Here is a 24,247-nt window from a genome sequence, read left to right on the forward strand (position 1 = left end):
TTCTGCTGTCCGATGGATGATGCTGCAGTCCCTGTTTCAGGGCTGCTGTATCCAATATAGCAAATCGATCTGTGGAAAAATTAATGTTTTATTGTTTGAGAGCCTTCAATTTTATTCATACTTCTCACCAATCTTATGGTATATAATCCTGTGAAGTTATCAGTTATCACTGAAAAGTACTACCCACCAGAGTATAACAGTCATCCAATCTTATACTAGTCAACAATGATTTACATGATTCCTTCTTTCGGACTACCATTGAAAGAATTCAGGTAAATGGAGATAGATGTTTATCAAATTAACAAAGACAAACCAGACATCGAGATTGGCATGCCAAGCAACCATTGAGATGGTAGCTACTTCCAGGCTCTAGAACACAAACTCATTTCAGATAGTATGATCTTCTGACATTTTTTTCAATTGGATTAGGGAACATTTGGGAAGACTCAATAATTTTGCATTTTGGTAACTTGTTTTTCATTGGAATTGGAAAATTCCAAGTCACCCTATTGAGACAGTTCTTCCAATCGAAATGCGCTACTCTGTTGGACTTGGACTGAAAGCCTGGCCAAGTCAAAAACTGCAACCTTATCCTCTTGATGCTGTGTCTTGGTTGCTGAAGAGGAGCTGTCTGACAAATTCTAGGAAAAACCTACGTTAGAGAAATTTTAGTATTTATTTTAACTAGTATATAGAAGTCTTCTTCTCATCTGTGAAAAACGTCGATGGAGACCCATCTTTTCTTCGCCTTCTTTTGTGCCTGGATTTGTCTCTCAGTTCCCTTGGAGTTCTGTATTGCAGCTGATTCCATAAGGATGCACCAATCCATAAGCAATGGTGAGACTTTAGTTTCCTCAGGCCAAAGCTTTGAACTAGGCTTCTTCTCTCCTGGAAACTCCAATAATTGGTACTTAGGAATATGGTACAAGAATACACCCCAGACAGTTGTATGGGTTGCCAACAGAAACAACCCCATCACAGATTCTTACCGAGTTTTAACCATCATCAACAATGGCCTTGTTCTTCTCAACCGGACAAAGAGTGTAATCTGGTCTCCCAATTTATCAAGGGTACCAGAAAATCCAGTTGCACAGCTCCTGGAGACTGGAAATCTTGTTCTTAGGGACAACAGTAATGAGAGTTCTAAAAGCTACATATGGCAGAGCTTTGATCATCCATCAGACACACTGTTGCCAGGCATGAAGATGGGAAGGAACTTAAAGACTGGTGTACAACGAAATTTGACATCATGGAGAAGTGCAGATGATCCATCCCTTGGAGACTTCTCTCTCAGAATCGATATTAATGTGCTGCCTTATGTTGTTCTTGGTACGGGATCGAGCAAAAAAGTCCGATCTGGGCCATGGAATGGAATTGAATTCAATGGTCTTCCGGCGTTGAAAAACGGGGTTTTCAAATCAGTTTTTGTTTACAAAGAGGATGAGGTATATGCGTTCTATGAGTCTCACAACGATGCGGTTTTTACAAAACTAACATTGAACCATTCAGGTTTCGTCCAGCGTCTTCTATTGAAAAAAGGGAGCTCTGAATGGGATGAATTGTACTCGATACCTAATGACCTTTGTCAAAATTATGGGCGGTGTGGTGCTAATAGTATTTGCAGAATGGGCAAGTTGCAGATTTGTGAATGTTTGACGGGTTTCACACCGAATTCAGAAGAAGAATGGAACATGTTTAATACATCTGGTGGATGCACACGAAGAATGCCTTTAGATTGCCAAAGTGAAGAGGGATTTGTAAAGGTAACAGGGGTGAAATTGCCCGACTTAATAGATTTTCATGTGATTTTGAGTGTGAGCCTTGGGGAGTGTAAGGCGTTGTGCTTGAACAACTGTTCTTGTACAGCATATGCCTACTCAAATCTTAATGGAAGCAGTGGCTGTTTGATGTGGTTCGGGAACCTGATTGATATCAGAGAGTTAACTTCAGAAAAACCTGCGGAGGACATCTATATCCGCATACACACTTCAGAGCGAGGTAAGACACTTGATTTTATGTAAATCACTTTTTGATTGTAAGCTATTGGGGTTGTCTCCAATAGCCTAAGCCCTAAGTTATCCTGGTAAATCAAGATGCAGAATTACTTAGATTCCAAAGTCAGAGATTCAATTTCACAAGAAGATTATAATCTAGTTAAAACCAAGACCCTATATTATATTCCAGAAGAACCATAGCTGTTAGGATTCAGGTTAACTAATGATGAACTGACTTGTAATAACCCTAACAAGCAGAAAGCAAACATCCAATTCATTTTCTGAAGAAACAGGGGAATCTGGGGAAATGGTTACTTCATTCTTGTTACTGTCCGTTCCAGGGTTAAACACTATTCAGAAGAAGAAAAAACTAGTGATCATCCTTGTTATATCTTCCTTTTCTGGAATCCTCACCTTGGGCTTGGCAATCTGGTTTCAATTTTGGAAGAAGAGAAGAATGGGAACAGGTATGCATACTTATCGACCTTGATGATTTTATTGAAAACCATGTGGTAGTGCTTTAAAAGCAGCTTCTAAATTATTATCCCATTTAACAGACCAGGAAAGCAAGAAGGAGAACTTAGAGTTACCTTTGTTTGACTTGCCCACCATTGCAACTGCTACTAATAACTTCTCTAACACCAACAAGATTGGAGCAGGTGGCTTTGGGTCTGTGTACAAGGTATGCGCCCTCTTATGCATCATTGCATCTTGGTAACCCAAAAATGATTTCAAAAGAAAGAAGAGAAAAATATCTGCATCTTACACATCATATTTTGCAGGGCAATCTACCAGAAGGAGTAGCAGTTGCAGTGAAGAGATTGTCCAAGAATTCAGCACAGGGTGTGCAAGAGTTCAAGAATGAAGCTGTTTTGATTGCGAAACTTCAGCACAAGAATCTTGTCAGGCTTTTGGGCTGCTGCATTCAAGGAGAAGAAAGAATATTACTCTACGAATATATGCCTAACAAAAGCTTGGATTATTTTATTTTTGGTTTGAGCTTCTTATCCCTATCTGTTAGGATTAGTTTCACTTTTTGATCACCCATATTACACCCATTCGTGTTCAACTCAATTCACACATCTAAGCAATGAATTAGGCCTAATAAAAACTTTTATAAAGGTGAATGTATTGTGCAGATCACAACAGAAGAGCATTATTGGCATGGGATAAGCGTTGCGAGATTGTTATGGGGATAGCACGAGGGCTTCTCTACCTCCATCAAGACTCTAGATTTCAAATTATTCACAGGGATCTCAAGACGAGCAATATTTTACTGGATGACCATCTCAACCCTAAAATTTCAGACTTTGGCCTGGCAAGAATTTTTGGAGAGAATGAAATGGAAACGAGAACAAAGAGAATTGTTGGGACTTAGTGAGTTATAAACCTTTATAATCTTATAAAATGGAATTTATCCCTTCAAAGAACTTATACTTGAAAATGTTGGTGCAGTGGCTATATGTCCCCGGAGTATGTGATTGATGGGCACTTTTCTATCAAATCAGATGTCTTTAGCTTTGGTGTTCTTTTACTAGAGATTGTCAGTGGTAAAAAGAACAGAGGGTTCTCTCATCCAGATCACCACCATAACCTTTTGGGACATGTAAGTAGAAAGAACGCAATGGTGTTTACTCTCTCTTTCTCTCTCTCTCAATTTGTCTCTACTCTCTAGCTTTTTCTGTCTTTTGTGAAAGACAATAAATATGATTTTTTCTCTAGGCATGGCTGCTGTGGGAACAAAACAAGGCCTTGGAATTAATGGATGCATGTTTGGAAGATTCATGTGTTGCATCGCAAGTATTACGATGCATACAAGTAGGTTTACTATGTGTTCAAAACCTTCCAGCAGACAGACCAGCAATGTCATCAGTGATTTTCATGTTGGGTAATGAGGGAGCAACATTGCCTCAACCTAAACATCCTGGTTTCTTCACAGAAAGATCTTCAGTGGATACAGATACAATGTCAGCAAAGATAGAGTTACATTCAGAAAATGCAGTAACCATCTCAATGCTAAAAGGTAGATAAAGAATTCAAACATCTGCTTAGTGAATTATTTATGCAGGTGCCAGCTTCTCTGACTAAAACGGGCTGCAAAGGTTCCTCTGTTGCGGCTCAGGGCACTGTAATCTGCAACTTAAGACTCACTAGTAGAATTTCTAAATTCAGATTCCCTCTGGATCTGGTTGGTAATAAGCAGAAGAACATGTATTCTACAGTCACCTTATGTGCTACTGTCTCTCTGTTTTTTTTTTTGTCTCCTCAGGGTGCATAGGACTTATAATTTGGTTCCAACCATTTACTTTCAATTATCTCGAGAATTTTTGAAGTTCTAAAGTCCTTTGAAATATCAATAGGAAGTAAAGATCAGACAATAAAAGCTAATCAAATAAGGCTTCTACTTGTGACTGTTATAAAGCCATAGGATGGTGGCTTGCAATAATTTCAGGTAAATAGGGGTAAGAATTGAAAATCAACAAAGACAAGTAGGAATCAGATGACTTCATATGAATTCTGTTGTCTTATTGTGTATACTGAAAATTACAGTTTACTCAGCAGTAGGTAATGTGCTTCTGCAAGATCTCTCTAACATGAAACTAAAAGAGTTCTTCATCCCAAAAACACACACGCACACAGAATCTTCATGTCCAAATGACAATTTTTCTTCAAGTTAGTATTGTTGGAACCAATGATTCATTTAATACCGAGGCTCAAAAAAGAATTCCTTGCAATGGAGATCAACACAACTCCCATACACTTAAGATGAATTGACATTTGTGAAAAATTTAAGAGGAACCAATGTTTTGAAAACCGGACCGTGGACTGGCCATCTCTCTGGTCCGGTTTGCCCCAGGGAACCGTTTTCATGTTAAAACGGTGTTGAACCGCTGAACCGTCCAGCTTTCTAAGAACCGGTCAAGCCCAAGCCTGGGCCAAACTTCCACTTCCCCTAGAAGCCCAATAGGGGCTACAGCCAGACACCCATTAAAAGCCCAAACCAGTTGAGCCCTAGAGGGTTTAAAGGAGGGCCAAAGCCCAATCCAATCTCAAAAGCCCAAACCAGTTGAGCCTGTGCAGAGATTTGATCCATTGACTCCAGCTTTAAAAGCAAGGGTGAGGCCATTGAGCTATATGACATGCTAATAAAGTAATAGCGTTGTAAAACTAAATATATAGCAAGATTAATGTTTTTTTTCAAAAATAATAATAATAATCAAATTAATATATATATAATTCATATAATAAATTTAAAATAATAAAATACAAAAACAAGGAGATAAAATTAGATATTTTGATTTTTTTTTTCGTCTTAAACATATCTTTATAGTTAAATATTATACATGTTCTTTTTAATAAAGTTTAACATATATATATAGTATGAAATTAAATATTGTTAAAATTTGTAATGATATAATTTAAATTTCTTATATTTATTTTTTTATTTTATATAATATATAAATTATATAATTATTACATCATTAGTTTGATTATAATTGAGTCATTGATTCGAATCGAAAATCAATAACGTTTTTTATTCAATAATCCATCCTATTCTAAAAACATTGGAAGGAACTTAAGAAGTTGTATCCCCTAGTTTGTTTTAAGAAACTTATCTACAACCAATTTTGTTAACTATTTTGCAATTTAAACATGCTTGAATTGGTCAAGTTGAGAAGTGTGGCATCCACGCACCTTAGTAGACTTGACATTGGACACACTGGAAAGTCCAAGTGATCCCTTGTCAGTTTTACACTGACGGGATGGATTCTATTGACCATAGTATGGTAGTTCTGCCACATGCTACACTAGAAACTACAGAATTCAATTATCCTACTTCACTTGTTCATGATCTATACCTATATATTTTCATCCATCTAATAAAATCTATCTTATCTGCAAGTAGAAATGTTGATAGACAACCGTATCATCTCCGCCTTCGTTTTTGCCTTGATTTCTTTCTTAATCCTCTTGGAATTCTCGATTGCATTTGATACTATAGTTAAGAGTCAATCCTTAAGTGATGGCGAGACTTAAGAATCCTCAGGCCAAAGCTTTGAGCTAGGCTCCTTCTCTCCTGGAAAGTCGAAGAATAGGTACTTAAGAATATGGTATAAAAGTACCCCACACACAGATGTTTGGGTTGCAAAGCAGATTCTTATGGAGTTTTAACTGTCACCGATAGTGGAGAACTTGCTCTTCTCAATCAAACAAAGAGTGTACTTTGGTCTTCAAATTCATCAAAGAGTAGCAGAAAATCCAGTTGCACAGCTCCTACAGACTGGAAACCTAGTTCTCAAGGATGATATTCAAGAGAGTTCTCAGAGTTATCTATGGCAGAGCTTTGATCATCCAACAGACTCAATGTTAGCAGGAATGAAGATAGGCAGGAACTTAAAGATTGGCTTAGAACGATATTTAAAATCATGGGAAAGTGTTGATGATCCATCTATCAGAGATTTCACTTACAGAATTCAAGTTCGTGGGCTGCCTCAAATGGTTGTTAGCATGGGATCTGAAAAAAGGCATCGCTCTGGGCCATGGAATGGAACTCAAAACAATGGTCTCCCAATGGGCCAGCTTTTGTATTTGCTGAGGATGAGTTGTTTATACTGCATGAGCCTAACAATGAACCACTCAGGTTTGCTCCAGCGTCTTGTTTTGCACCCAAGAAGCTCTGAATGGGTTGTCATGTACTCAAATCCCGATGACCCTTCTGACAGTTATGGGCAGTGTGGTGTTATTGACATTTGCAAAATCAACAAGTCACCAATTTGCGAGCGTTTGACAGGGTTTGCACAAAAATCACAAGAGAAATGGAAAGTACTTGATGCATCTGATGGTTGCATGCGAAGAATGTCGTTGGGCTGCCATGGTGGAGAGGTGTTCGTAAAGGTTGCAGGAGTAAAATTTCCCATCTTGATAAGAGTGTCATTTGCATAAGAGTATGAGCCTTAAGGAATGAGAGGTGGAGTGCTTGAAGAATTGTTCATGTACAGCATATGCTAATTCAAATTTTAATGGAAGCTGTTTGATGCGGTTGGGTGACTTAATCGATAACAGAGAGTTGACTTCAGAAAAGAGTGGTTATTCGGTTGCTTGGTGGCTTGGTGTGTGCAGGTCACAGATACTTGGGGCGTTGCTCATTTTTTTATGCGGTTCAATTTTCATATGCTAGTTAGGGAATGTTTGGTTTAGACGAGTGCTTGTTAAGATATTTGCATACTGTATTTGAGGGTATTGAGAAGGTTTATGTAATTTGTATTTTATCACAAAATGATTAAAAAAAAAGGGAGACTATTGGCACATTAGGCTATGTAGCTTAAGATTTGCGTACAGTTTTGTTTTATTCATTAGGATTTAAGATCTTTTTAGAGTGTCTTATTTTTCATTTAAGACTTGAGGTTGCTAGCTACTTGATTCAACTAGGGTGACACAGATAAACATAGAAAGTTTCGAAAAAAGGCAACTCAGTGATTGTTAAGGTGTGGGATACACCTAGGTTTTAAAATTGAGCTAAAAATTATTTTCCAGAGGACAGAGATTCAACTTCACAAGAAAATTATAATCTAGTTAAAAATAATACCCCTATATTATGCTCCTGAAGAACCATAGTTCTTAGGATACAGGTTAACTAATGATGAACTGACTTGTAATAATCCTAACAAGCAGAAGGCAAATATCTGATTCATTTTCTGAAGAAGCAGGGAAATCTGGGGAAATAGATACTTCATTCTTGTCACCGTCTGTTCCAGAGTCATACACTAATCAGAAGACCAAAAAAAATAGTGATCATGCTTGTTATATCCAACTATTTTGGAATCCTCGCCTTGGGCTTAGCAGTCTGGTTTCTATTTCTGAAGAAGAGAACAATGGGAACAGGTATGCATACTTATCCACCTTGATGATTTTGTTGAAAGAAAACCATGTGGTAGTGCTTTAAAAGCGACTTCGAAGTTATTATCCCTTTTAACAGACCAGGAAAGCAAGAAGGAGAACTTAGAATTACCTTTGTTTGACTTGCCTACCGTTGCAACTGCTACTGACAACTTCTCCAACACCAATATGATTGGAGCAGGTGGCTTTGGGCCTGTGTACAAGGTAATATGCGCCATCTTATGCATCTCGGTAACCCAAAAATGATCTCGAAACAAAGAAGAGAAAAATATTTGCATCTTACACATCATATTTTGCAGGGCAATCTACCAGAAGGAGTAGCAGTAGCAGTGAAGAGATTGTCCAAGAATTCAGCACAGGGTGTGCAAGAGTTCAATAATGAAGTTGTTTTGATGGCGAAACTTCAGCACAAGAATCTTGTCAGGCTTTTGGGCTGCTGCATTCAAGGAGAAGAAAGAATATTACTCTACGAATATATGCCCAACAAAAGCTTGGATTATTTTATTTTCGGTTTGAGCTCCGTATCCTTATCTGTTTGGATTAGTTTCACTTTTTGATCACCCATATTATGCTCTGTCGTGTTCAGCTCAATTCACACATCTAAGTAATGAGTTAGGCCTAATAAAAAAATTTATAAAGGTGGATGTATTGTGCAGATCAAAACAGAAGAGCATTATTGGCATGGGATAAGCGCTGCGAGATTGTTATGGGGATAGCACGAGGGCTTCTCTACCTCCATCAAGACTCTAGATTTCAAATTATTCACAGGGATCTCAAGACGAGCAATATTTTACTGGACGACAATCTCAACCCTAAAATTTCAGACTTCGGCTTGGCAAGAATTTTTGGAGAGAATGAAATGGAAACGAGAACAAAGAGAATTATTGGGACTCAGTAAGTTATAAACCTTTAGGCTATGTTTGGTTCCCGGAAAATTTGAGGGAAAATGCGAGGAAAAGAAAATACAAAGGAAAAGTAGAAGGAAAGAAAAAGTGAAGGAAAATAAAAAATAGATTAAAAGTTGATAAATTATTTTTTTTGTTACTTCAAACTCATTTTATTTATTTTAACTCATCAATATAAAGATTAAATAATTTAAAAATATATAAGTTTTTAATTAATTTTAATTATATTTGATTTTCTTTTATATTTTTTATAGGACAACCAAACATGAGAAAATCATTTTCCTTAGCATTTTTTTTCTTTCCTTTGTACTTTCCGGGAACCAAACATAGCCTTATAATTTTATAAAATGGAATTTATCCCTTCAATAACTCGTACTTAAAAATGTTGGTGCAGTGGCTATATGTCCCCTGAGTATGTGATTGATGGGCACTTTTCTGTCAAATCAGATGTCTTTAGCTTTGGTGTTCTTTTACTAGAGATTGTGAGTGGTAAAAAAAACAGAGGGTTCTCTCATCCATATCACCACCACAACCTTCTGGGACATGTAAGTAGAAAGAATGCAATAGTGTTTCCTCTCTCTCTCTCTCTCTCTCAATTTGTCTCTACTCTCTACCTTTTTCTGGGTTTTGTGGAAGACAATAAATATGATTTTTGCGCTAGGCATGGCTGCTGTGGGAACAAAACAAGGCCTTGGAATTAATGGATGCATGTTTGGAAGATTCATGTGTTGCATCGCAGGTATTACGATGCATACAAGTAGGTTTACTATGTGTTCAGAACCTTCCAGCAGACAGACCAGCAATGTCATCAGTGATTTTCATGTTGGGTAATGAGGGAGCAACATTGCCTCAACCTAAACATCCTGGTTTCTTCACGGAAAGATATGTTCAGCGGATACAGATACAATGTCAGGAAAGATAGAGTTACATTCAGAAAATGAAGTAACCATCTCAAAGCTAAAAGGTAGATGGAGAATTCAAACATCTGCTTAGTGAATTAGTTATGCAGGTGCCAGATTCTCTGACTGAAACGGCTTGCAAAGGTTCCTCTGTTGCAGCTCAGGGCACTGAAATCTGCAACTTAAGACTCACTAGTAGAATTTCTAAATTCAGATTCCCTCTGGATCTGGTTGGTAGTAAGCAGAAGAACATGTATTCTACAGTCACTTTATATTCCACTTGTTGTAGAAGCCCAATTGGGGCTACAGCCGAACACCCATTAAAAGCCCAAACCAATTGAGCCTAGAGGATGAGTGCCAAAGCCCAATGCAATCTCAAGGCAAGGTGTTTGTACCTTGCATTTGATCCACTGAGCTTTAAAAGCAAAGGTGAGGCCATTGAGCTATATGTCATGCTAAAGTAATAGCGTTGTAAAATTAAATACATAGCAAGATTAATGGTTTTTCTTCAAAAATTTTTATGTGAATATTTACATTCATGTTTATTTTTATAATAATAATTATCAAATTAATATAATAATTTTAAAATAATAAATACAAAAATAAAGAGATAAAATTAAATATTATGATTTTCTTTTTGTCTTAAACATATCTTTATATTTAATTATTATATATGTTCTATTTAATAAAGTTTAAAATATTAATATATTTATATTTATCTTTATAATTTAATTTGGCATGTGTAATATAAAACTAAAATATTATTAAAATTTGTAATTATATATTTTAAATTTCTTATAAATTTTTTTTTGTATAATATATAAATTATATAATTATTACTTTACCGGTTTGATCATGGTTGAACCATTGATTCGACCAGTGAATCGTGAATGCAACAACCTACATCCAATCTCAAAGGGGTTCTCACAACTTTAAAACATATTTACAAATTAAGAACTCATACATATATAGCATCAAAATAGAGGAGAAAGTTCCTAATACTATATAAGTATAAACTCTTCTTAACTGCGAAATTTTAAAAAATTTGTTGAAACATTAACTTGAATGCTAGACAGTGGCAAACCTTAGTGGGAGCTTTCAAATTTTTTAAGAGAGAGAATCATGGTTTAAATATTGGTAAATATGGAATATTTGTACCTAAATTTTACTGATATATTGGAAATATCGGTGAATATTTTGACAAAAATATTGGTAAGACAAAAATTATTTAAATTTTATAAAAATATTTAGAAAAATTAAAAAAATGATAAAATAAATAAAAATATACATGTTAAAGTTATTTTATAAACATAATTGATATAGATATGATCAAATAGAAAAATATCGATAAGTAAGGATAAATCAATCTTAATAATTTATTATTTATCCAATCAAATTAATTTTAATTTATAAAATATTAGAATTTTATTATTTTTTTAATAAATTTATATTTTTAATATTTTAAACACATATGGAAAATATCATCAATGGATACTTTTTAAATAACAATGAAAAGTTCTTACAAAAAATATATCTTAATAAGAAAATATCAAAGACTTACATATTATTTCGAAAAGAAATTTGAAACACTTTCCAACATATAAAGTGCTTTATTCAACCAATAGTAACAAAGACGAACTTTGACTTGGACTGAAAGCCTGGCCAAGTCAAAAACTGAAACCTCATCCTCTTGATGCTGTGTCTTGGACAAATTCCAGGAAAAACCTACATTAGAGCAATGTTAGTATTTTTTTAAACTTGTGTATAGAAGTCTTCCTTTCATCTGTCAGAAGCGTCAATGGAGACCCATCTTTTCTTTGCCTTCTTTTGTGCCTGGATTTGTCTCTCAGTTCCCTTGGAGTCCTGTATTGCAGCTGATTCCATAAGGATTGACCAATCCATAGGCGATGGTGAGACTTTAGTTTCCTCAGGCCAAAGCTTTGAACTAGGCTTCTTCTCTCCTGGCAGCTCCAAAAACAGGTACTTAGGAATATGGTACAAGAATACACCCCGGACAGTTGTATGGGTTGCAAACAGAAACAACCCGATCGCAGATTTGTATGGAGTTTTAACCATCTTCAACAATGGCGCACTTGTTCTTCTCAACCAATCAAAGAGTGTAATCTGGTCGCCCAATTTGTCAAAGGTACCAGAAAATCCAGTTGCACAGCTCCTGGAGACCGGAAATCTTGTTCTCAGGGACAGTAGTAATGAAAGTTCTGAAAGCTATATATGGCAGAGCTTTGATGATCCATCAGACACAATGTTGCCAGGCATGAAGGTGGGATGGAACTTAAAGACTGGTCTACAACGAAAATTGACATCATGGAAAAGTGCTGATGACCCATCCCCTGGAGACTTCTCTTACAGAATTGATATTAATGTGCTGCCTTACATGGTTCTTGGTGTGGGAGCAGGCAAAAAAGTCCGTTCCGGGCCATGGAATGGACTTGAATTCAATGGTTTGAATCCGTCGGAAAACTCGGTTTACAAAGCAGTTTTTGTTGCCAACAACGATGAGGTATATGCCCTCTATGAGTCTAACAACAATAAGATCATTTCAAGACTAACATTGATCCATTCAGGTTTCCTCCAGCGTCTGGTATTAAAAAAAGGGAGCTCTGAATGGGATGAATTGTACTCATTTCCCAGTGAACTTTGTCAAAATTATGGCCATTGTGGTGCTAATGGTATCTGCAGAATTGGCAAGCTGCAGATTTGTGAGTGTTTGACAGGTTTCACACCAAAATCACAAGAAGAATGGGACATGTTTAATATATCAAGTGGATGCACACGAAGAATGCCTTTGGATTGCCAAAGTGAAGAGGGATTTGTAAAGGTTACAGGGGTGAAATTGCCCGACATGATAGACTTTCATGTGATTATGGGTGTGAGCCTTAGGGAGTGCAAGGTATCGTGCTTGAACAACTGTTCTTGTACAGCATATTCCTACTTAAAAGCATATGCCTACTCAAATCCTAATGGAAACGGTGGCTGTTTGATGTGGTCTGGGAACCTGATTGACATCAGAGAGTTAACTTCAGAAAAAGCTGCGGAGGACATCTATATCCGCATACACACTTCAGAGCTAGGTAAGACACTTGATTTTCTGTAAATAACTTTTTGATTGTAAGCTATTGGGGTTGTCTCCAATAGCCTAAGCCCTAAGTTATCCTGGTAAATCAAGATGCAGAACTACGTATTTTCTGAAGTCAGTGATTCAAATTCACAACAAGATTATAATCTAGTGAAGTAAGACCTTATATTATATTCCAGAAGAAACATAGCTGTTAGGATTCAGGTTAACTAATGATGAACTGACTTGTAATAACCCTAACAAGCAGAAAGCAAATATCCAATTCATTTTCTGAAGAAACAGGGAAATCTGGGGAAATGGTTACTTCATTCTTGTTACTGTCTGTTCCAGGGTTAAACACTTATCAGAAGAAAAAACTAGTGATCATCCTTGTTATATCTACCTTTTCTGGAATCCTCACCTTGGGCTTAGCAGTCTGGTTTCTATTTCGGAAGAAGAGAACAATGGGAACAGGTATGCATACTTATCCATGTGGTAGTGCTTTAAAAGCAGTTTCTAAATTATTATCCCTTTTAACAGACCAGGAAAGCAAGGAGAACTTAGAGTTACCTTTGTTTGACTTGTCTACCATTGCAACTGCTACTAACAACTTCTCCAACACCAATATGATTGGAGCAGGTGGCTTTGGGTCTGTGTACAAGGTAATATACGCCATCTTATGCATCAGGATAACACAAAAATGATTTCAAAAGAAAGAAGAGAAAAATAATTGCATCTTACACATCATATTTTGCAGGGAAATCTACCAGAAGGAGTAGCAGTAGCAGTGAAGAGATTGTCCCAGAATTCAGCACAGGGTGTTCAAGAGTTCAAGAATGAAGTTGTTTTGATTGCGAAACTTCAGCACAAGAATCTTGTCAGGCTTTTGGGCTGCTGCATTCAAGGAGAAGAAAGAATATTACTCTATGAATATATGCCTAACAAAAGCTTGGATTATTTTATTTTTGGTTTGACCTTCTTATCCCTATCTGTTAGGATTAGTTTCACTTTTTGATCACCCATATTATGCTCAGTCGTGTTCAACTCAATTCACTCATTTAAGTAATTAATTAGGCTTAATAAAAAAATTTATAGAGGCAGATGTATTGTGCAGATCAAAACAGAAGAGCATTATTGGCATGGGATAAGCGTTGCGAGATTGTTATGGGGATAGCACGAGGGCTTCTCTACCTCCATCAAGACTCTAGATTTCAAATTATTCACAGGGATCTCAAGACGAGCAATATTTTACTGGATGACAATCTCAACCCTAAAATTTCAGACTTTGGCTTGGCAAGAATTTTTGGAGAGAATCAAATGGAAACGAGAACAAAGAGAATTGTTGGGACTTAGTAAGTTATAAACCTTTATAATCTTATAAAATGGAATTTATCCCTTCAAAGAACTTACACTTGAAAATGTTGGTGCAGTGGCTATATGTCCCCAGAGTATGTGATTGATGGGCACTTTTCTGTCAAATCAGATGTCTTTAGCTTTGGTGCTCTTTTACTAGAGATTGTGAGTGGTAAAAAGAACAGAGGGTTCTCTCATCCAGATCACCACCATAACCTTTTGGGACATGTAAGTAGAAAGAACGCAATGGTGTTTACTCTCTCTCTCTCTCTCTCTCTCTCTCTCTCTCTCTCTCTCTCTCTCTCAATTTGTCTCTACTCTCTAGCTTTTTCTGTCTTTTGTGAAAGACAATAAATATGATTTTTTCTCTAGGCATGGCTGCTGTGGGAACAAAACAAGGCCTTGGAATTAATGGATGCATGTTTGGAAGATTCATGTGTTGCATCGCAAGTATTACGATGCATACAAGTAGGTTTACTATGTGTTCAAAACCTTCCAGCAGACAGACCAGCAATGTCATCAGTGATTTTCATGTTGGGTAATGAGGGAGCAACATTGCCTCAACCTAAACATCCTGGTTTCTTCACGGAAAGATGTTCAGTGGATACAGATACAATGTCAGGAAATATAGAGTTACATTCAGAAAATGCAGTAACCATCTCAATGCTAAAAGGTAGATGAAGAATTCAAGCATCTGCTTAGTGAATTATTTATGCAGGTGCCAGCTTCTCTGACTAAAACGGGTTGCAAAGGTTCCTCTGTTGCGGCTCAGGGCACTGAAATCTGCAACTTAAGACTCACTAGTAGAATTTCCAAATTCAGATTCCCTCTGGATCAGGTTGGTAATAAGCAGAAGAACATGTATTCTACAGTCACCTTATGTGCTACTGTCTTTTTTTTTTTTTTGTCTCCTCAGGGTGCATAGTGTAAGAGTTTATACATGATATATTCAATTCAATGAACACTTACAACATGAATTCAATCTGTAAAAGACTTGTAGTCCACTTACCTCCAGCCATCGGATCAAGTTGCTGGAATCGGTTCAACCTTTGGTTTCCAAACTCTGATGATCTCCTATGGATGGTGTATTACTGAATAATGAAGATGGCAGATATCGAGTTCGGGACCATGAGAAATATATAACCGTGGCCTCCCATCATACCACGTTTCTGCAGATTTGCCACACCCTCTTTAAACGCAGCGGAAAAGTGGGATCATGGTGGAGGACGTGGGTGTTGGACCACTTCAGGAGCACCCCTTCATGGTGGTGAACGTGGAGACGACGTGGGGTGATAACATTCTCCCACTTGGTCCACACCTTTAACTTAATGTCCTATCTTAATCCATCAATTATCCGTATTAAGTAACAAATACTTGAATCATGGCGATAAGTCCTCTATATAACGAGTGTTATCTTCCATGTATTACAATGTATTCATATCTTAACATTTTACTTTATGAGGCAATATTACTTAATGAATAAACCCTATGTTCATTCTTGGTCCAATGAAGTTGAATTTTTTCTCAAAATTAAATAAAGGTGCACATCAATATGAGAAAACATCATAATAAGAGTCTGTACAATAAAAACTACATAAGGGAACTAAGTCCCATGTTCATTACATGATCCTTGAATTTCAACGGTGGCATGCCCTTAGTCAAAGGATCAGCAATCATCAATTCAGTGCTAATGTGCTCAATGACCACTTTCTTTTCTTTAACACATTCTCTTATGGCTAGATACTTAATGTCGATGTGCTTGCTTCGACTTCCACTTTTATTGTTCTTTGCCATAAAGACTGCAGTTGAATTGTCGCAATATATGCTCAATGGCCTAGATATTGAATCCATAACTCTAAGCCCCGAAATAAAACTCTTAAGCCATACACCATGTGAAGTAGCCTCAAAACAAGATATGAACTCAGCTTCCATAGTAGAAATAGCAGTCATGGTCTGCTTAACGCTCCTCCAAGATATAGCTCCACCGGCCAATATAAAAATGTATCCAGATGTTGATTTACGTGAATCAACACAGCCAGCAAAGTCTGAATCTGAGTAGCCAACAACCTCTAAATTGCTTGTCCGTCTGTACATAAGCTTGTAATCTTTGGTTCCTTGAAGATATCTCATCACTTTCTTTGCAGCTTTCCAATGGTCTATACCTGGGTTACTCTGATATCGTCCTAACATTCCAACAGCAAATGCAATGTCAGGTCTTGTGCAGACCTGAGCATACATCAAACTTTTGATTGCAGAAGCATATGGAATGTTCTTCATCTGTTCCCTCTCAAGATCATTTTTCGGGCATTGGTCCAGATTGAACCTATCACCCTTCACTATAGGAGAAACACTAGGTGAACAATTCTTCATCCGAAATCTCTCTAAAACTTTATTGATATAGGTTTCTTGAGACAAACCTAAGATACCTTTAAATCTATCTCTATGGATCTTAATGCCAATGACATAAGATGCCTCACCCATATCCTTCATGTCAAAATTTTTAGAGAGGAATTGTTTCACCTCATGAAGTAAACCGTTATCATTGGTTGCAAGTAAGATGTCATCCACGTATAAAACAAGAAAACAAACTTTACTCCCACTAACCTTAAGGTATATGCATTGCTCCATAACATTTTCAACAAAACCAAATGAAGAAATTATGTTATGGAATTTTAAATACCATTGGCGGGATGCTTGTTTCAAACCGTATATGGATTTCTTAAGCTTACAAACCAATTGCTCACCATCACTAGAGGGGAATCCTTCAGGTTGTTTCATGTAAACCTCCTCCTCTAGCTCTCCATTAAGAAATGCTGTTTTCACATCCATTTGTTGCAATTCCAAATCAAAGTGGGCTACTAATGCCAATATAATGCGTAAGGAATCTTTCTTAGATACAGGAGAAAAGGTTTCCATGTAATTGATTCCTTCTTTCTGAGTGAACCCCTTTGCAACAAGTCTGGCCTTGTATCTCTCAATGTTGCCTAATGAGTCTTTCTTTGTCTTAAAAACCCATTTACAACCAATGGTTTTTACACCATTAGGCAACTCAACAAGGTCCCAAACATCATTGCACTTCATGGAACTCATCTCATCCTTCATGGCATTATACCACAATTCTGATTCTTTGCAACTCATGGCTTGTGAAAATGATTCGGGATCATTTTCGGCTCCTATATTATAGTCAGATTCTTGTAGATACACTACATAATCACTAGGAATTGCTGACCTCTTAGTTCGAGCAGACCTTCTTAAGGTTGCACCAATATCTTCCGAGGAAGTATGAGGTTCAACTTGTTGTTCAGAAGTATTAGGCAACTCCTGATCAACTTGGTCTATTGGAATATTGTCAACAACTTGTGGAACTTCAATGACTGGTTGAACTTCATCGATTGTTCGTTCAACACCGGTTTGTACTTGAGGGGTGTTATGAACAATAAACAATCTATCGTTTGAAGTGGAAGGTTGAGACTCTGTATGATCAATATCAGAAACTATGTTTCTAAATTGATCGCTCCCACTGACCAAGTCATATTGAAGAAATTTAGCATTTTTTGATTCCACAATCCTAGTGCTGTGAGATGGACAGTAAAACCTATACCCCTTGGACTTTTCAGCATATCCAATGAAATACCCACTAATAGTCCTTGGGTCCAGTTTCTTCTCTTGTGGATTATAAATTCTCATTTCAGACGAGCATCCCCAAACACGCATATGTCGCAAACTCGGTTTCCAACCTTTCAATAACTCAAATGGCGTCTTTGGGACAGCCTTGGTTGGAACTCGGTTTAATATATACACAGCTGTCTTAAGTGCTTCAGTCCACAAGAATTTAGGAAGTTTTGAGCTGCTAAGCATACTCCTCACCATGTCCAATAAAGTTCGGTTTCTTCTTTCTGCTACACCATTTTGATCTGGAGAACCAGGCATGGTGTATTGGGGAACAATCCCATGCTCTTGAAGAAACTTCACAAATGGCCCAGGTGATTGTCCATCTTCCAAGTATCTACCATAATATTCTCCACCTCTATCTGATCTCACGATCTTAATTTGTTTACCATATTGTTTCTCTACTTCTGCCTTGAAGACTTTAAAGGCATCTAAAGCTTCATTTTTATTATGAAGTATGTAGAGATACATGTATCGTGAGAAATCATCTATGAAAGAGATGAAGTATTTCTGACCATGAGAGTCCATGTCAAGACTACATATATCAGTATGTATGATCTCTAGTATGGTGGAACTCCTAGTAGCACCTCTCGTTGACTTATTGGTCTGCTTACCCTTAATACAGTCCACACAAGTCTCAAAGTCAGTAAAATCTAGAGTACTAAGTACCCCATCATTCACCTATCTTTTGATTCTATCTATGGAGATATGACCTAATCTCCGGTGCCACAATGTAGAGGAATCCTCTTTTACAACACATCTCTTAATGCCAGTTTGGACATGTAATGAATTATGAGCGGTATCATTTTGTAAGAATATACAATAAAGACCATCAGACAAGATGCCATTCCCAACACATTTAGATTTATAAATCAAACTGAAAAATGTTTCTGAAAAATGAAAGGAATATCCAAACGGTACAAGTCTAGAAACTAAAATCAAGTTTCGTGAGAAACTTGGTACATAAAAGGTCCTTTGCAATTCCAAAATAAAACCACCATATAAAGTTAAATAACATGTCCCTATTGCTTCCACATGTGAGCCCATCTTGTTTCCGGATAAGATGAATTGCTCATTTGTCACTGGCTTCCTTAGGTTTTGCACACCCTGCAAGGAATTTGAAATGTGGATTGTAGATCCAGAATCAATCCACCATGTGTTGGTGTTTACATTAACCATATTAGATTCATAACAAACAAATGAGGTAGGGTTACCTTTCTTCTCAAGCCAATTCTGAAATTTCAGACATTTCTTCTTCACGTGTCCTTTCTTTTTACAGAAAAAACACTTTTCGTCTTTCTTAATGTTAGATTTGGGAGGAATTTGTTGCTTCCCTTTCTGACTAGCTTGAGATTTTCCTTTCCTTTGAGTCACCAGCATGGCACTTTTTCCCTGTTCCATCAATAACCTTCCTTCCTCTTGAACACACATGGTCATCAATTCATTGATAGACCACTTATCCTTGTGTGTTGTTAGAGATTTTGAAAGGTCCATACTGAGGTGGAAGAGTGTTAAGGATAAAGTGCACCAAGAAAGATTCAGACATTTCTACCTCGAGTTTCTTCAATTGAGCCACTATGTCCCTCATCTCCATGATGTGTTCGCGCACACCTCTTATACCAGTGAGCTTCAAGGATGTGAACTTCATAATCAGGGTGCTTGCCAAGGCTTTGTCTAAAGTGACGAATTGCTCGTCAATAGCCTTTAGCAATTCACAGACATTCTCATGTTGCTCGATTGAACCACGTATACCAACACTGATTTTTGTCTTAATGTACATCACGCTAAGGCAATTAGATTTCTCCCAGCGTTCGTACAATAAAATTTGTTCAGGTGTGCTGGTATCAGTGATCTTATGTGGTTCATCTTTCCTTATAGCATAATCTATGTCCATGCACCCTAATTGAAGAAGAATTCTCTCCTTCCATATCTTAAAGTTATCTCCTCTAAGTTCGGGAACCTCACAACGAATATCAGATATGCTAGGTAAAACTGCACAAAAGGATTACAAGCTTATTAAAAATTTGAGGCTTTAATATAAATTCATGCTTTACCCATGTAGAACATGCTTAAAATTGAATCTAATTTTATTAAAAATTGCCTGTGGGCTAAATCTTTAATTCAATCAGATTAATTATCTTTATGATAGACTTTATCAAACTATTTTATTGAATTATGAAATTTATTATGAATATAGTTTGATATTTTCTGTCTATAATCTTTATGATAAACCTATTAAATTAATTATTCCTAACTCCTATGGGTAAATTAGGAAAAATTAATTTTAATATTTTATCCTAATTAATTATATAAACATAATGAAAACCCTGTGGGGTAAAATCATTATATTTATATAGTTAATTACAATTAATGTCCATAATGTGATCCAGATTTACTTAATATATAATTTTTATATAATTAAGGTCGCTGTGGCTATTCCTTAATTATTAAAAAATTATATGGTTCACTAGACATTAAGATTATATGATATATATATTTTAATATATCTAACTAAATTTTAGGCAACAATTGCATGCATTAAAAGCTACAACTTTTAATTTATCAAACTCAAATTTAGGCTACATTTTTACACATACAAGCATATAAATTAAAATAAATAATTTAATTTGCATGTATAAAATCACATATAATTTAGAACAATTTAAAAGGTTTCGAATAATGAATGGGTGCCTAAACCCAGTAAAATTATTTCAAACAGGTCATAATTGCCTAAATTGGCCCAAATTTCACAATCAGTTACAAGCCCAATCATAATAATTTAAACCGGGCCATAAGAACCTAAATTGACCCAATTTTAAAGCCCAACACTTAAAGCCCCTTAATTCAATAAAATGGGCCACTGCCATGCAATAAGCTTCATAGGCCCAAAAGTCACTTATACCAAGGCCCAAAAACTTAGTAGAACCCAATCTCTCTCTAGTTTTATTATTATTATTATTATTATTATTATTATTATTATTATTATTATTATTATTATTATTATTATTATCAACTGCAACGAAAACCCACCATCCTAATTTTCCGCCACCCCGTGGACTACTTCATCACCGGTAGCCACGTACTTGCCGCCACTCACATGGATTGCATCATTATCAGTTAGCTATGGAGCCGCCTGCAACACATGCAAGAACAACCCCACGCAGTGCCTTTCAAGCAGCCTGCATCACCAGCGGATGAACGCCACTGCTGCTGCTTTTTCCGGCACCAAAATCCACCGCTGCTAGTCCAGGTCCGACCATGGCTGAACTAAGGCAATGACGGTGGAGACTAAATGCACCAGATAGACAACGCCTCTCCTCACAGGCAGTACCATGCTTCAGCCGCAAAACAGCCTGGCAGCGCTCCGGGAAAGCTTTGCATGACTCTCAGTCACAATGGCCTCTTAAACACCCACCAGATTGCTTCCTTAGCCCTTATCATGGTCACCTTTGGAAATGGGTGTACTGGAGGCAGACCCACTTCGGAAATGATGCAGGATTTCTGTCGGAAAGTCGTCGGATAGCGGCTTTCATTGGAGATAATTGGAGAAGTCGATCTCCAAGTTTGGCAAATGGGTTCTTTCAAGTAAAGCTATGGCTCATAAATTGGGTGGAGGCTCGCCATCCAGAGCCGACTTTATTAAAATTATACTACAATGGCAGTAACAATGATCCATCATTTGTGGTGTCAGTAAGCATGGGTATTTTAATTTTTAAGTAGTAATTGAGAGATCATAAAACGGATATTCCTATCAAGCATACTGTATGATTGTATTTTTTAACCAAGAAAGGAAACATTAACTAAACAATTCTGGTGCAAAATAGATACAAGGCAGAGGCAAGGTTTTCATGGCTCTGATACCAAATGTAAGAGTTTATACATGATATATTCAATTCAATGAACACTTACAACATGAATTCAATCTGTAAAAGACTTGTAGTCCACTTACCTCCAGCCATCGGATCAAGTTGCTGGAATCGGTTCAACCTTTGGTTTCCAAACTCTGATGATCTCCTATGGATGGTGTATTACTGAATAATGAAGATGGCAGATATCGAGTTCGGGACCATGAGAAATATATAACCGTGGCCTCCCATCATACCACGTTTCTGCAGATTTGCCACACCCTCTTTAAACGCAACGGAAAAGTGGGATCATGGTGGAGGACGTGGGTGTTGGACCACTTCAGGATCACCCCTTCATGGTGGTGAACGTGGAGACGACGTGGGGTGATAACACATAGGACTTATAATTTGGTTCCAACCATTTACTTTCAATTATCTCGAGAATTTTTGAAGTTCTAAAGTCCTTTGAAATATCAATAGGAAGTAAAGATCAGACAATAAAAACTAATCAAATAAGGCTTCTACTTGTGACTGTTATAAAGCCATAGGATGATGGTTTGCAATAATTTCAGGTAAATAGGGGTAAGAATTGAAAATCAACAAAGACAAGTAGGAATCAGATGACTTCATATGAATTCTGTTGTCTCTTTGTGTATACTGAAAATTACAGTTTACTCAGCAGTAGGTAATGTGCTTCTGCAAGATCTCTCTAACATGAAACTAAAAGAGTTCTTCATCCCAAAAACACACGCACACAAAGAATCTTCATGTCCAAATGACAATTTTTCTTCAAGTTAGTATTGTTGGAACCAATGATTCATTTAATACCGAGGCTCAAAAAAGAATTCCTTGCAATGGAGATCAACACAACTCCCATACACTTAAGATGAATTGACATTTGTGAAAAATTTAAGAGGAACCAATGTTTTGAAAACTGGACCGTGTACTGGCCATCTCTCTGGTTCGGTTTGCCCCAGCGAACCGTTTTCATGTTAAAACGGTGTTGAACCGCTGAACCGTCCAGCTTCCTAAGAATCGGTCAAGCCCAAGCCTGGGCCAAACTTCCACCTGCCGTAGAAGCCCAATAGGGGCTACAGCCAGACACCCATTAAAAGCCCAAACCAGTTGAGCCCTAAAGGGTTTAAACGAGGGCCAAAGCCCAATCCAATCTCTAGGCTAGGTTGCTTTTGGTGTTGCAAGGTATTTGAGGCTAGGTTTGGGCCAAACTTCCACTTGCTGTAGAAGTCCAATATTGAGCCCTAGAGGGTTTAAAGGAGGGCCAAAGCCCAATCCAATCTCAAAAGCCCAAACCAGTTGAGCCTGTGCAGAGATTTGATCCACTGACTCCAGCTTTAAAAGCAAGGGTGAGGCCATTGAGCTATCTGACATGCTAATAAAGTAATAGCGTTGTAAAACTAAATATATAGCAAGATTAATGGTTTTTTTATTCAAAAAAATTTCGTGTAAATATCTACATTCATGTTTATTTTTATAATAATAATTATCAAATTAATATAATAAATTTAAAATAATAAAATACAAAAACAACGAGATAAAATTAGATATTTTGATTTTTTTTTTCGTTTTAAACATATCTTTATAGTTAAATATCATACATGTTCTTTTTAATAAAGTTTAACATATATATATAATATGAAATTAAATATTGTTAAAATTTGTAATGATATAATTTAAATTTCTTATATTTATTTTTTATCTTATATAATATATAAATTATATAATTATTACATCATTAGTTTGATTATAATTGAGTCATCGATTTGAATAGTGAATCGAAAATCAATAACGTTTTTTATTCAATAATCCATCCGATTCTAAAAACATTGGAAGGAACTTAAGAAGTTGTATCACGTAGTTTGTTTTAAGAAACTTATCTACAACCAATTTTGTTAACTATTTTGCAATTTAAACATGCTTGAATTGGTCAAGTTGAGAAATGTGGCATCCACCTTAGTAGACTTGACATTGGACACTGGAAAGTCCAAGTGATCCCTTGTCAGTTTTACACTGACGGGATGGATTCTATTGACCATAGTATGGTAGTTCTGCCACATGCTACACTAGAAACTATAGAACTCAATTATCCTACTTCACTTGTTCATGATCTATACCTATATATTTTCATCTATCTAATAAAATCTATCTTATCAGCAAGTAGAAATATTGATAAACAACCGTATCATCTCCGCCTTCGTTTTTGCCTTGATTTCTTTCTTAATCCTCTTGGAATTCTCGATTGCATTTGATACTATAGTTGAGAGTCAATCCTTAAGTGATGGCGAGACTTAAGAATCCTCAGGCCAAAGCTTTGAGCTAGGCTCCTTCTCTCCTGGAAAGCCGAAGAATAGGTACTTAAGAATATGGTATAAAAGTATCCCACAGACAGATGTTTGGGTTGCAAAGCAGATTCTTATGGAGTTTTAACTGTCACCGATAGTGGAGAACTTGCTCTTCTCAATCAAACAAAGAGTGTACTTTGGTCTTCAAATTCATCAAAGAGTAGCAGAAAATCCAGTTGCACAGCTCCTACAGACTGGAAACCTAGTTCTCAAGGATGATATTCAAGAGAGTTCTCAGAGTTATCTAT

General features: G+C 36.6%; 5 protein-coding genes and 1 long non-coding RNA gene across 8 annotated transcripts; 4 read left to right on the forward strand and 2 right to left on the reverse strand.

Moving 5' to 3' along the window:
- The first annotated feature begins 732 nt into the window (after window positions 1-732).
- On the forward strand, window positions 733-1,908 carry LOC117909112 (S-locus-specific glycoprotein S13-like). Its single transcript, XM_034823013.1, has 2 exons — window positions 733-1,830; window positions 1,898-1,908. Exons 1-2 carry the CDS (start codon window positions 816-818, stop codon window positions 1,906-1,908), a joined length of 1,026 nt encoding a protein of 341 aa, XP_034678904.1. The 5' UTR covers window positions 733-815.
- LOC117908949 (G-type lectin S-receptor-like serine/threonine-protein kinase SD1-1) lies at window positions 1,826-4,484 on the forward strand. The gene is made up of 7 exons (XM_034822813.1): window positions 1,826-1,998; window positions 2,336-2,461; window positions 2,552-2,676; window positions 2,777-2,987; window positions 3,134-3,371; window positions 3,450-3,600; window positions 3,717-4,484. The coding sequence occupies exons 1-7, from the start codon at window positions 1,908-1,910 to the stop codon at window positions 4,023-4,025; spliced, it is 1,251 nt and encodes a 416-aa protein (XP_034678704.1). The 5' UTR covers window positions 1,826-1,907; the 3' UTR covers window positions 4,026-4,484.
- Window positions 4,485-6,359: 1,875 nt separating this feature from the next.
- On the forward strand, window positions 6,360-6,938 carry LOC117909114 (S-locus-specific glycoprotein S13-like). Its single transcript, XM_034823014.1, has one exon. The coding sequence runs from the start codon at window positions 6,360-6,362 to the stop codon at window positions 6,936-6,938; it is 579 nt and encodes a 192-aa protein (XP_034678905.1).
- A 4,529-nt stretch (window positions 6,939-11,467) lies between these two features.
- LOC117908941 (G-type lectin S-receptor-like serine/threonine-protein kinase At4g27290) lies at window positions 11,468-15,045 on the forward strand. Of its 2 annotated transcripts, XM_034822805.1 has the most exons (7): window positions 11,468-12,788; window positions 13,124-13,246; window positions 13,313-13,434; window positions 13,530-13,740; window positions 13,887-14,124; window positions 14,203-14,353; window positions 14,498-15,045. In XM_034822805.1, exons 1-7 carry the CDS (start codon window positions 11,495-11,497, stop codon window positions 14,804-14,806), a joined length of 2,448 nt encoding a protein of 815 aa, XP_034678696.1. In that variant the 5' UTR covers window positions 11,468-11,494; the 3' UTR covers window positions 14,807-15,045. The 2 variants fall into 2 exon arrangements, with proteins under 2 accessions (XP_034678696.1, XP_034678697.1); XM_034822806.1 differs by lacking the exon at window positions 13,124-13,246.
- LOC117908953 lies at window positions 11,474-15,793 on the reverse strand. 2 transcript variants are annotated; one of them, XR_004650296.1, is made up of 3 exons: window positions 15,135-15,793; window positions 13,514-13,663; window positions 11,474-13,423 (listed from the first exon to the last, which is right to left on the reverse strand). It is a non-coding gene; the product is annotated as an uncharacterized LOC117908953 (long non-coding RNA). The 2 variants fall into 2 exon arrangements; XR_004650295.1 differs by having other exon boundaries at window positions 13,514-13,666.
- Window positions 15,794-18,769: 2,976 nt separating this feature from the next.
- On the reverse strand, window positions 18,770-23,071 carry LOC117908951. The gene is made up of 3 exons (XM_034822816.1): window positions 21,744-23,071; window positions 19,009-19,786; window positions 18,770-18,901 (listed from the first exon to the last, which is right to left on the reverse strand). Exons 1-2 carry the CDS (start codon window positions 21,751-21,753, stop codon window positions 19,251-19,253), a joined length of 546 nt encoding a protein of 181 aa, XP_034678707.1. The 5' UTR covers window positions 21,754-23,071; the 3' UTR covers window positions 18,770-18,901; window positions 19,009-19,250.
- Window positions 23,072-24,247: the final 1,176 nt, after the last annotated feature.

This window comes from Vitis riparia, chromosome 19 (assembly GCF_004353265.1).
Source record: "Vitis riparia cultivar Riparia Gloire de Montpellier isolate 1030 chromosome 19, EGFV_Vit.rip_1.0, whole genome shotgun sequence".
Lineage (NCBI taxonomy): Eukaryota > Viridiplantae > Streptophyta > Magnoliopsida > Vitales > Vitaceae > Vitis > Vitis riparia.